We start from the raw sequence: 12,908 nt of genomic DNA, 5'->3' as shown, positions 1-12,908 counted from the left end.
GCGTCCGGAGCCTGTGCTCCGCGACGGGAGAGGCCACAACAGAGGGAGGCCCGCATACCACAAAAAAAAAAAAAAAAAAAAAAAAGTAAGGAAGAAATATGAGAATGGGCAATAAGAGCAATGAAATAAATAAGATGGGGGCCGGAATAAGAGTACACAAAATTAACATCACACACTCGATACAGGCAGCCCACAAATTTGATATTTAAGATTACTGAGCAGCCAACTTGAGAGAAACACAATCACTCTGTCCATAAAGTTAAAACGGACTGGTTATTTGAACCAAAACAAAACTGGCAAAGGATAAACTGTCATGTATTCTCTTGGAGAAGAGATTATATGCTGAGACATATCTTGGTAATAAAAGTGATGACTTTCCTAGGAGTGTTTCTTACAACTTCCCTGAAGTTCATTTCAGTAGAAGTAATTCTAGTGGGTGGTGTTATCGGTATTGCTGGGTCTAGATTCAAGATGCTGATAGTCTGGCTTAATTTAGAGGAGGGTATTAGAAGAGTGGATATCCCATGGATCTTGACAATCCTCCAAAGCTGAACTTTTGAAAGGTAGTGAGAAGCAGTGTGTTGGAGATTATTCCTCAACCCATAATTAGAATACACTTATTCTTGTTTTCCATTTATTGCAGAGATCCATCATGCAGCAAATGTTTCAGTGTCTATGGGGTGCCAGTGGAAATTGAGGCCTTGGGGAGACAGTGGTGGCCAGATATCAAATGGCTGTCCGGTCACGAGCCTTGTCCCCATGCAACCTTATAACCTAATGAAGGAAAGAGTCAATTAAAACAAACAGTTCGGGCTTCCCTGGTGGCGCAGTGGTTGAGAATCCTCCTGCCGATGCAGGGGACGCCGGTTCGTGCCCTGGTCTGGGAAGATCCCACATGCAGCGGAGCGGCTGGGCCCGTGAGCCACGGCCGCTGAGCCTGCGCGTCCGGAGCCTGTGCTCCGCAACGGGAGAGGCCACAACAGTGAGAGGCCCGCGTACCGCAAAGAAAACAAAACAAAACAAAAAAAACAGTTCTAACAGAGGATATATGTGCTTGGATGGGGAAAGCCAAGGCTTCCATAGAGCCATACCCTGGATTTAGGGGCCAGGGAAGATTTAGCAGAGGAAGTAGCATCCAATTTGAAACTTGAGGATGACTAGCACTGGAACCCCTGAGGGTTCCAGTGTGGGTCAGATCACTAAACTTGTGAGCCAGCTACTTTTCTTTTTAGAAAATATTCTGGCCAATGGGTAAGATATATTCCCAACCCTTAGGTGAGGAAGAGTTCATTTTGATTTATTTATTTAAAATGAGAGCTTGATAAGTTACCATGCACACTTATATAAAACTAAATATAAGAGGTTATACAAGGGGTTCTCTTAATCCATTTTCAATTTCTGCTTATCAGAGGATCAGCTGTAACCCTTAAGTGTGGTTAAGGGTTTGTTAATAAATAATTCGCAAATTTATTGAGGGTTTACCATGTGCCAGGTACAGTTTTAAGCACTTGGCATATATCACAGGGCAAAACAAAGCTCTCTGCCCTCTTGGAACATAGATCATTTTGTTATAGCATTGCAAGGTGATCAGATGAAGTTGGAAGGATGGATAAGAATTAGCTATAGAAAGGAAACTTGGCATATACATCAGAACAGTATGGACAAAGGTTCAGAGGGTGGGCTGGATGCCTTGTGAAAAGTGTGGAGTTTGAATAGGACTGGAACTTGACTAGAAGGCCACTGCTTCTTGGAGGAGTGCCAAAGAGAGTATACAGAGATGGAACTCACATTCTCCTCAGAAAATTTGAATATTTTTTGATACAGGGACAAATAAAAATCTCATAGTTTATTTCTTAAAAGGGAGAAAGTAATTTTAACTGAACAAAATTTAAAGAAGATATAGCTAATTAAGCCCTCAGCTATTAAAAATCAAACCAAACAATGACAACAAACCTTCAAACCAAATCTCCATGGCACATCTATCTTGAAGTGGTGTAACTTTAGGGTGTGTTCTCCAAGTTAAACTCATTGCTAAATACACATTTAGGTAAATAAAATGAAGAAAGTTGTAGAATGTAATTGTGAGTTATGAATCAGAAAAATTACTAAAAAATAATTACTTTGATTTTTAGAATAGTTGATAGTCTTTTTTTTTTTTTCTGGCAGTAGTTAGGTAGGACCAGTTGTCTTTTAAGTGCCTTTCTGGATTGTGATGGTAAATCCAGACCATTTTCAAAGAATGCCTGTTTTCATGTAGGGAGATAATCTCATTTATCCAGAAGAGTTGCTCAATAAAGGGACAAGTTAAAGAAAAAGAGATTGAGAACACCCAGGCTGATTTTATAGGAATCGTTCTGATCTGATTTTGGTTGAAGCTGAATTATTAAGTATTCAGAGTATGAGCCTGGGCTCCATGAGAGTAACAAAGGCAGATTCTATGATGAACTCAAAAAGCTTAACCCATAAGCAATTTGATAACATCTAATAGTAATGTCAAGGTCTGCACATAGTTTCCAAAAGAATTGCTCAAGTACAGGATGGGAGAGACCAACAGGGGTCCAAGAGTTTAGCCATTTCAACATGAATTAGTATGACAGGACTCCTAAACAACGATTGTAATATTAGAGTGCTTCTTATTTTGGTATAGTGTCAAGACTGAGAGATATCTCTGTTCTCTGCAATGGGTTGCTTGATTCTGGAGACCATATTTTAAAGTGGCACATTGAAAACTGAAGCATGAAACAGGAGGGCAACTCGGATGCTGAAAAGCCTGAAAATACTTCCATATGGAAGGAGGCGGAGAATAGAGGAGACTTAGGGGAGCATGAAATGATCTTCAGCTATTTGAAGGGCTATCCCTGGGAAGAGAGGAGTAAGTAGACTTTTGTTTTGCTCCAGATGGCAGGTCTAGGACATTGGGTGACACTACAGGAAACCTATTTCTGAAAAAGAAAGAAGTTTATATTTGTTTTCAAACAAACACAAAAAGTATGGAAAAAGGAGTGATCTCTCTTTGAAAGTGTTTAAACATTGGTCCAGAGACCACCTGCTGGTGATGTATTATGGAAAGTACATCAGTACTGTGAGCAAAGTTGAAATAAATAGCTTTTCAAGTTCTTTCTTGTTAAGAGCCCTGATCTAGAAGAAATATCATTTGACTAATGATAATTATTACTGGCATATTCTGCCACACAAATAATACTTCATTTATTCATTTAAATGCTTATGAAGAGCCCACTAAATGCCAATCCCTCTTCCAGGTGCTGGGGATGCACAGTGAACAAGAAAGGCAAAGTTTCTCCCTTCATTCTTAAGAATTTTCATGGAATAGATCTGGAAAGAGTATATCAATTGTATAGACATGACTAAAGTACTTGGTTTATTTATTCTTTTAAGCAGGTTAAATATGCCCAAGGGCCCTTTTTGTAGTATTTTTCTCAGCATAAACTTTTAAAAGTTAGTAAATAATAGTTTTATTTATGTCTGAATTAAGGAAAATTTTAAATTAAGGAAAGTTTATAGTTTGAATTTTCATAAGATTGACGTGTAATAGCACTTAAATGCCTTTCAGAGTAAAATGTGAATAATTTTTGGCTTGTCTACCACTCTAAATGATTAATTCTGCAAGTGTTTCTTGAATGCCTTTTATGTTCCAGGAGCTATAAAAGTTCTGGGTATATAGCAGTGAGAGAATACTTGTCTTCTTGGAGCTCACAAAATAAATAAGTTATATAACATGTTAGGTGATAAGTGCTAACCAGAAAAATAAAGTGGAGGTTAGGGGAGATTGGGTGGGGTCTTGGGGGCCAATATAAGAACTTAGAGTTTTCCTTCGAGTGAGATGGAGAACCACTGGGCGGCCCTGTGAGTGAAAGTGCTGAGTCCTAACCACTGGCCTACCTTCACTGTTGAGTGTAGAGAGGAGATCAGTTAGGAGACTCTTGTAACAATCTAGGTTAGAGTTGATAGTGACTTGAATCACATGGAAGGAATGGAGGTGGTAAGAGGTGGTTAGGTTCTGGATATTCATTTGAGGTAGAGCTGCACAGCTTGCTGTTGGCTGTAGCGGGGTGAGGGTGTGAGATCATGGATGATTCCAAGATTTTTTGCAAGAGCGCCTAGAAGATTTGGAGTTGCCAGTAACTAACACAGGGAATACTGGGAGTGAAGCAGTTGAGAGGAAATGAAGAATTGAGTTTGAGGCAGTAAAGTTTGAACTGTCTACTAAACATCCAAATGGAGAAGCTGAGTATAATAGTCTGGAGATCAGGGCAGAAGTCCAGGCTTGAGATATAAATCAGGGAGCCATCAGTGCTGATGAGGGAGAGAAGAGGGCCATGAACTGAATCTGGGCATTCCAAAGTTAAGCGGTCAGGGAGATGAAAATGAGCCCACAAAAGACTGAAAAAGAGGAGCTAATGAAATGGAAGGACAACTTGGAGAAGTGGCATCTTAGAAGCCAAGGGAAGAAAGTGTTTTCATGTGGAGGGAGTGACCGACAGGGTGAAACGATGGTGTTGGTCAAGGAAGGTCAGTTCTGAGGCTGGATTTAGCAATGTGGATGTCACTATGGACCCTGACAAAAATTATATCAATGGAGTGGTCAGGTCAGAAGCGTGATTGAAATGGGTTCAAAAGAGAGTGGGAGAAGAAAAATAGTAGATGGTACATATAATTATAGAAGTCTTCTGCTATAAAAGGGAGCAAAGAAATGAGGGCGTGTCTAGGGGGACTTTGGGGGCTAGGAGAGATTTAAGATGAGAAAAATTACACCATGCTTTGTATGGTGGTGGAAATGATCCAATAGAGAGGGAAATAGTGATACAGGAAAGAATTGCAGAAGAAATGTCCTGGAGTAGTCAGGAAGAGATAGGTTTAGTATACAAAGTGGAGGAGTTGATCTTAGAGCGTGGATCGTCCATCTGTAGTAATAGGCAGGAGGCAGAGGTTGTGGATGGGTAGATATGGTGCTGAGGGCTGATGATAGTTTTTTCTGCTTGCTTCTCTTTTCTTCTTGAAATAGGAAGATCATCTGCTGAGAGGAAAGAGGTGTTGGGAATTTGAGGAGAGGGGAGGGTATGAGATAGTTGTCCAGAAGAGTGGGAGAGTCTGTGTATTAGGGGAGTCGTCCTAGTTTAGGCCGTTATAATGACATACCCTAGCTGGAGTGGCTTAAACCACAGACATTTATTTCTCACAGTTCTGGAGGCTGGGAAGTCCAAGATCAGGGTGCCAGCATGATCAGGTTCTTGCTAAGCGCTGTCTTCTTGGCTTGCAGATGGCAACCTTCTCACTGTGTCCTCACATGGCCCAATCCCATCATGGGGTCCCCACCCTCATCTCAACCTGATTACCTACCAAAGACCCCACTCCCTGTATGATCACATTAGGGGTTAAGGCTTCGAGTGTTTTGAGGGACACAAGCATTGAGTCTCTAACCGGAATGTAGTATGCTCCCAGGGCAACATGAAGGGTCCACCTGAGGATTGTGGTGATGAATTTAAGGGGAGACACCGGGCATTGTGTTTATCTAGTCAAGCTCAGCTGTCCAGGCGTAGGCATAGTCAGCAGACAGTTGGGTTTATCCAGGATTGGGACTTTTCCAGGTAACCATGATGAGGGGTGGGAGGAAGAGAGTGGTTTTTTGATGATTAACCATAATTTATGCTGGCCAAGGAGGGAAGTAGGGACACAAAGTGGGTGAAGACCCTTGAACAGTATATGGTAGATCGGTGCTTTGAACGTCCTAGTGGGATGGAAGAATTTTTGGACTCGGTGCCAGAGGGAGTGAACTAGGAAAAATAGAAGATGCTTGAAGTGAAAAGTAGGGAGAGATTTCAGGTATTAGTGATGACAGACCTGAGGTCTGACTGCAGTCGGAGGCTGAGGTGGGATGAAGAACAAAAACACTGGGAGGGAGGAGTTCAAGTTAACACAAGGCATTAGTGTGATGATTTCAGTATAGGAGATCTTGTTTTTCACGTGTCATAGCTTGAAGTGGGGTTAGAGAGAAAAAAAAAAAAAAAGCATCAAACCAGCCCAAACAATACTTAATTACATTTTTCTGTACCTAAATGTTTTAGTGCTAATAATCTAATCCAGTATTACAGGTCCATATCGTGAGCATTCTCATAGCTGGTCTTTCTTCTTGTTAGCATTCTATTTAACACTGATTTTTCTTAATGCAATAATTGTTGGTTCTTCAGAGTTGAATACATTCTTGGATGATCCAGAATTTGCTGATGTTATATTGAAAGCAGAGCAAGCAATAGAATTTGGAGTTTATCCAGAAAGAATCTCGCAAGGTTCAAGTGGAAGTTACTTTGTGAAGGATCCTAAGAGGGTGAGAATTTCACAGACCTACTATACATAACAGACATTTTGGAAAACACTAATTTAAATGTGAAGTCATTGTGAGGTTCTGAAGATATTTTCCTAATAAATCTGATTACACCTTCTTTTCAGAAATAAAGGTCAGTTTACTATTAACTAAAGTACTCTACTACTTAAAAATTGAGCTATTCATTTTAAGCCATAGTTTTCTGTTTTATTATTTTAATATTTGATTTCAAGTATTTATTGGATACTCACATTTAGCTGTAGATTTGTTGGGTTTATATTCACAAGTCCTTACCGTACAGTAACCAAGCAGAGTTTTATTTTACCCTCAGAATATTTTTTCCAGCATTATACCAGAGAAGGAGCCTGGGCGTCTGAAGTTTGAAGGCGTTGGAATGTGACAAAGTGAAGTGAACCAAAGTATAATTCTAAGGCAGAAAAGAGAAGTTGATATGGGACTTTGTTCCACTTAGTCTAGAATTTTTCAAAAATCTGTAATATTTCTAAAAGCTTTCTGAATGATGCGTAGCCAGCAGTTCTCTTTTTCAGGAGGAAAAAAGATTATAATTCGACCCAAATATTTTTTGTAAAGACTGAAGTTATATTTTAAAACATAGTGTTTTTAGAGATTTAAATATATATATGTAGGTAATGTCAACCTCTCAATCTTTATTCCAAGCTTGATTTCTTAATTTGTTCCTGTTGACTTTTTTATTAGTGACTCAGACTTTTTTGCATTATAAAACAGTTATATACTTATAGTAAGATTTTTATTTCTTGTCTAAGGATAATTCAGCTTCTAAATTTAATATTAATGTATTTTATCAGACCAGTAATAATGATTATAGACTTTTAGACATCCATGAGCAATTTTTTTTAAGAGGAGAGAATTTATTTAAAAATTGGTTCATACAGAAATAACTGAAAAAAGATTTAGGGTAGGAGAATCTGGCAGCATAGATGTCACTATATCCTGTCATTTCCTTTGTATCTTAGAGATGACTTTTTGTCATTGGATTTATTCATTTAACAGATGCTTGAATGTCTACTGTGTACCAGGTAAACAGTACTTAGGATATAGCCCTAACAGAGAAAGTGCCTGCCCTTTTAGAATACACATCTACTGGGAAAGTAGACAATAAATAAACATAGAATTTGGGTATTTAATAGATGTTGAATAACAACACTGTTTGACCTAGGTCAGTGGTTTTCAAACATTTTAATTTTAAAATCAGTGGAACCCCTTCTTAACTAGGAAGTCCAGTACATAAAATGGGTGAAATCAGTGGATGGGGTCTTAGAGTCCTGCCCTCCCCTCTTCTCTCACCTTCCCTAGAATTTCTCAGAGCACGGTTTGAAAACCATTAGCCCAAAGGATTATTGATTTTAGATTGTTGAATGAGAATGCGTATAAAACTGTTATTGGAATTAAACCTCTTAATAGTTAAGAGTGATGCCCAAATTTGTGGTGGGAAGAAGTTGAAAATGATCAGAATGCATTTTATGGATTATTATCTCTCTGTATTAAAAGTCTAATAAAATTTCTACTTTTTTTCCCCTATAGAACATTATTGGTGTGTTTAAACCCAAATCGGAAGAGCCTTACGGTCACCTGAATCCAAAATGGACCAAATATGTTCATAAGGTCTGCTGCCCTTGCTGCTTTGGCAGAGGCTGCCTGCTTCCTAATCAGGGATACCTTTCCGAAGCTGGTGCCTCCCTTGTGGATGAAAAGCTTCATCTGGGCATTGTACCAAAAACAAGGGTAAAGCAGAAATTGTTTTTAATCATGTACTTCTAATTTACAGCCCACTTTCTCTGTGAACACTTGAGTAATATTTGTAATGACAGAGCCTACACTTCAGTAATATTTGTAATGACAGAGCCTAAAGTTGAGCCCCTTTTTTTTGTAATCCAGAGTCACAAATGACTAGTAAATTGATTCTAGTGTAGATCCACAAAGTATCCAAGGGAATATCTCTTGCTCAGGTGAGCTGAGATGATGCTGAGGAAAAGAGGAGAAAGAACTAGCATTTAGAAAGCAGAAAAATATCTAGAAATTCTTTTGAAGGTAGAGATAACGAATATGTTCAGAAGACTGCTATCTTTTTCTTTTTGACCTTTATACATTTTTACTTGAAGTTCTACTGGAAATGTTCATTCCTAATTCTACATTTCAAGACTATTACTTCTTTCTTCCACTGGCCAATTTTAGGCTGCCTCTCAGAAAGAAATACATGTGTGCTATTTAACCAACTTTGCCAAATCCCTTAGCCTTTCTATTTTAGATTCTCAGGAGCATTTAGTATAGTGTTAAACTTTGCTAATTTACAGCATTAGAGTGAGTTCCATGGTGTATGTGAATAGAAATTCTATAATGCAAATTCTAATAGCCATTTTTCTTAACTGTACGTTTCTAGGTGGTTTGGCTTGTCAGTGAGACATTTAACTACAGTGCAATTGACCGTGCAAAATCTAGAGGCAAAAAGTATGCTTTAGAGAAAGTGCCAAAAGTAGGTAGAAAATTTCATCGGATAGGACTTCCTCCTAAGGTAAGTTACTGCGATGAGCTTTATTTGGGGCGAAGTTCATCACATATTACCTGAGCTCTGTGCGCTAGGCACTGTGCTGTGGACTGTGGATATATGTTAGTAAAAACGGTTTTCTCATCTTCAAGAGCTTATAGTAACAAGCAGTCTCAATGCAATGTGATAAAGCTGTTGAGGATGGTTAAGTGCAGGGAGCTCAGAGAGAGTAGAGGAGGGATATTTAACCCACTTTGGAGGGCTAGGGAATTTCCAAGAGGAGGCTGCACCTAAGGCTTTATAAAGTAATGGCTAAAAGTGCAGGCTGAGAATTAGACCTAGGTTTTATTCCAACCCTCTCCAGCAGTTAGCTCTGAGACCTTGGGCAAGTCCCTTACTCTCCAAGCCCCAATTTCTGTAAAACGGGGATAATAAAAAACTACCTCTTAGTGTTGTGAGAATAAAATGAAAAAATATATGTCAAGTACTTGGTACAGTACCTGGCACATAGTAAACTATAGTAGCCGAGTTTACTCACTACATACTAGATTTTGTTTTTGCTTATCACTTTTAAATAAACCTAAGGGATGATTAGCAACTAGCTAAGCAAGGGTAGGGAGGGTTAATGGGAAAAACATTCTAGAAAAAGCACTAGGCTTTATTATTATTATTTTTAAATTACATTTAACCTTCATTTTTGTTGTTTTGTTGTTGCTATGCATTTATCTATATAAAAGAATTTGAGTAGAAATGCATGGTTGTCCTAACTTGTCTTTAATATTGTACTCCAAGTAAGCAGGAAGTTTTGAAAAAATTTACAAGGCCTGTTACTCCTTGCATATGCTGAAATAGGTGTGACTAAAGAAGGATATTATTTCCGTATTTATGACTACTAGGACTTCACTATGAGTGCTTTAGAGAAAACATTTAGGAAATCATTAAAATTTCATGCCAACAAGAACATAAAGTGTTAGGATAAGTGATAGATTTTTTTTTTTTTTGGCTGCACCGCCCAGCATGTGGGATCTTAGTTCCTGGACCAGGGAGCCAACCTGGGCCCTCGGCAGTGAAAGCGTGGAGTCCTAAATAGGTTTTCTTTGTAGTGATTTGTTTGTAAATATTTATGAGGCCAGCTAGGTTACCCATTACCTGTGTGTCCTGTGCTATTTAAATTTGTATTTCCGTCTTTAAAAAATTATTTAATATTAACAACTAGTAATTTTAGCGATAGAAGACTTTATAAAACAGACATATCTTCAAGGAAAGGACTTTTTTAGAAAACCACTATAGAGGTTATGATTAATTGGTTACTTCTTTAAAATTTATGACAGGATCTTTAAGCTACATAGTCAAAGAATTCATTCTTTTATAAAAATAAAGTCACTTTCTGTATCTTATGTTTTAAAAAGAATCCGGAAGTATTTTTTCAGTAAGATAAAATTATACTATTATTAAATAAATAACCAGGATAGGTGTAAAATTTGGTCTTCAAAATTAACTTCATGTTAATGACTGTTTTTAGAAAAGAGCATTCTTGTTGAGAATATCACCTTAAGGGCACGTGTGTATTTTGGTTTTTAGTTCCTAAAATAGCTACTATGCTCCTTGAAAGTCTAGGATTGAGCATTTTTTATTTGCTATGTATTCTTTATGTGATTATTTTAAATTAGTGTATAAAAATAGTTTTCTTGATAAATGTGGCTTATCTAAATTAATGTTAACTTCGATTGTTCTTATTGTGCTCATATAAAGTATTTTATGACAATACTGCTGAGAACTTTAAAAAGTAGTCTCTTTGTTCTTATATTTTCTTTTCTAACTATAATTCTTAAAATTATAGATTGGTTCCTTTCAGTTATTTGTTGAAGGTTACAAGGAGGCTGAATATTGGCTTAGGAAATTTGAAGCTGACCCTTTGCCTGAGAATATTAGAAAACAATTTCAGTCACAGTTTGAAAGATTAGTTATTTTGGATTACCTCATCAGAAATACAGGTACTGAAGTTCTCTCATTTGTTCACTCAAATCTTGTTAACTTTCAAATTGTATTCAACTCTTGTTTATCCAAATCAAAGATGTAAAATTTTGATGCAGTAGTCTTGAGGCCACTTTTTCTTTATGTTCCTTAGAAAATAGAGATGTAGTACCAACTCTCCCAGGCAGAATTAATCTCGTACTGGATATTCTGACTCAGAGCAGGCTCCTGCCCAGGTGATAGCAATCAGTTCCTATCCCTCTGGAGCGGAGAGTTTCTTGGCAACAGGACAAAGCCTGCTGGAAATTGGAAATGTTGTAACATCTTATGGAAAAACCCGAACAAACTTTTCGCCAACATAATAGATAATCTACGACAGTGGTTCCCAAATGTGGTTCCCTGGACTGTCAGGGTCAGTATTATGTGGGCATTTGTTACAAATGCATCTTCTGGGAGCCCAGCCCAGACCTGCTGAATGTGAGGCCAGCAGTTCGTGTTTTAATAAGTCCTCCAGGTAATTCTCATGCACCCTGAAGCTTGAGAACCATTGGTTCAAAATCTTAGCTCATTTATATTAGTTTCTGGAAAAGCATTATGTACCTTTTTAGATTTACCTTTATTAAATCATATGGTCTTAAGTTAATGTTAAAATTAGTGTAGAGTCCAATGGAATATTACTCAGCCATGAAAAAGAATGAGATAGTGCCATTTGTGGCAATATGGATAGACCCAGAGAATATTCTACTTAATGAAGTAAATCATACAGAGAAAGACAAAAATAATATGATATCACTTATATGTGGAATCCAAAAAAAAATACAAATGAAGCTACATACGAAACAGAAACAGACTCACAGACATAGAAAACAAACTTACGGTTACCCAAGGGAAGAGAGAAGGAAGGAGGGATAAATTAGGAATATGGGATTAACAGGTACAAACTACCACACATAAAACAGATAAGCAACAAGGATTTACTGTATAGCATAGGGAATTATATTCAATATCTTGTAATAACCTATAATGGAAAATAATCTGAAAAAAATATGTATATATAACTGAATCACTGCTGTACACCTCAAACTAACACAATATTGCGAATCGACTATAGTTCAATTTTTTTAAAAATTAGTGTAGAATCTAGAATACTCCTATAGAGACATTAGGTAAGAGCCTATCCAGGAATTTGCCTGGAAATGGGGGTAGATGCTTTTTCTTCCTAAGGTGAAGAGAAATTATCCTTTTTAATAACCTTGGTTTAAGAGTTCTTTTTTTTTTTTTTTTTTGTGGTATGCGGGCCTCCCTCTGTCGCGGCCTCTCCCGTTGCGGGGCACAGGCTCCGGACGCGCAGGCCCAGCGGCCATGGCTCACGGGCCCAGCCGCTCCGCGGCATGTGGGATCCTCCCAGACCGGGGCGCGAACCTGGTTCCCCTGCATCGGCAGGCGGACGCGCAACCACCGCGCCACCAGGGAAGCCCCGGTTTAAGAGTTGTTGACAGTAATTGTACCTACCACAGAGTGGTTGTAAGAATTCAGTGAACAAATACATGTTAAGCACTTACAACAATGTCTGGCACAGAGTAAATCTCAATGAATGTTAGCTAACATTTATGAGTATTTTTAGTCTGTATGTGTTAAATTGGAGCCTCTAATATGTCCATATGCTACAGATAACAAATGAAGGTCTCAAAAAGCGATGACTAAGTTTTTCCCTTTGATATTAAACTATGATATCCATAAAAAACTGAAGTAACAGATTTTTTGTTTGTTTGTTTTGAAAGACAGGGGAAATGATAATTGGTTAATCAGATGTGAAAACCAGAAACAAGAAGGTGAAATTACGGTAAGGGAATTTTAATATATATATGTATATACACATACACACACTATCAATTTCTGTAAAAAATTCCTTGATGTTAAGTTATTCTTCATCACATCCTCTCCTTCACGTAGATCCTTGGTTTTTATCTCCTTTTTCTGTTTTTATCTTCTTTCCTTCACCTGTTTACATTGTATTTTTTATTCTATTTTCAAAATTTCTGTGCAGTTTTATTTTTTATGTTGTATTAG

At 37.8% G+C, this 12,908-nt stretch overlaps 1 protein-coding gene across 4 annotated transcripts in view; it reads left to right on the top strand.

Annotated features, from left to right (window-relative positions):
• The window catches only part of PI4K2B (phosphatidylinositol 4-kinase type 2 beta), a 35,913-nt gene that overhangs the window by 3,189 nt on the left and 19,816 nt on the right, over positions 1-12,908 (top strand). For 3 of the 4 annotated variants that reach the window (XR_003680607.2, XM_028492085.2, XM_024119387.3), the window contains exons 2-6: positions 6,207-6,343; positions 7,904-8,104; positions 8,760-8,891; positions 10,705-10,858; positions 12,620-12,681. Coding sequence is in view for 3 of the 4 variants with exons in the window: in XM_028492085.2 (XP_028347886.1) it covers positions 6,207-6,343; positions 7,904-8,104; positions 8,760-8,891; positions 10,705-10,858; positions 12,620-12,681 (686 nt within the window). In the remaining variant the exon portion in view is untranslated. The remainder of the gene's footprint in view (positions 1-6,206; positions 6,344-7,903; positions 8,105-8,759; positions 8,892-10,704; positions 10,859-12,619; positions 12,682-12,908) is intronic. The other variant, XM_024119388.3, reaches the window with a different exon arrangement.

This window comes from Physeter macrocephalus, chromosome 7 (genome assembly GCF_002837175.3).
Source record: "Physeter macrocephalus isolate SW-GA chromosome 7, ASM283717v5, whole genome shotgun sequence".
Taxonomy (NCBI): domain Eukaryota; kingdom Metazoa; phylum Chordata; class Mammalia; order Artiodactyla; family Physeteridae; genus Physeter; species Physeter macrocephalus.
Note: the sequence above shows the minus strand (reverse complement) of the source record. Positions and strands in the feature narration are given on the sequence as shown.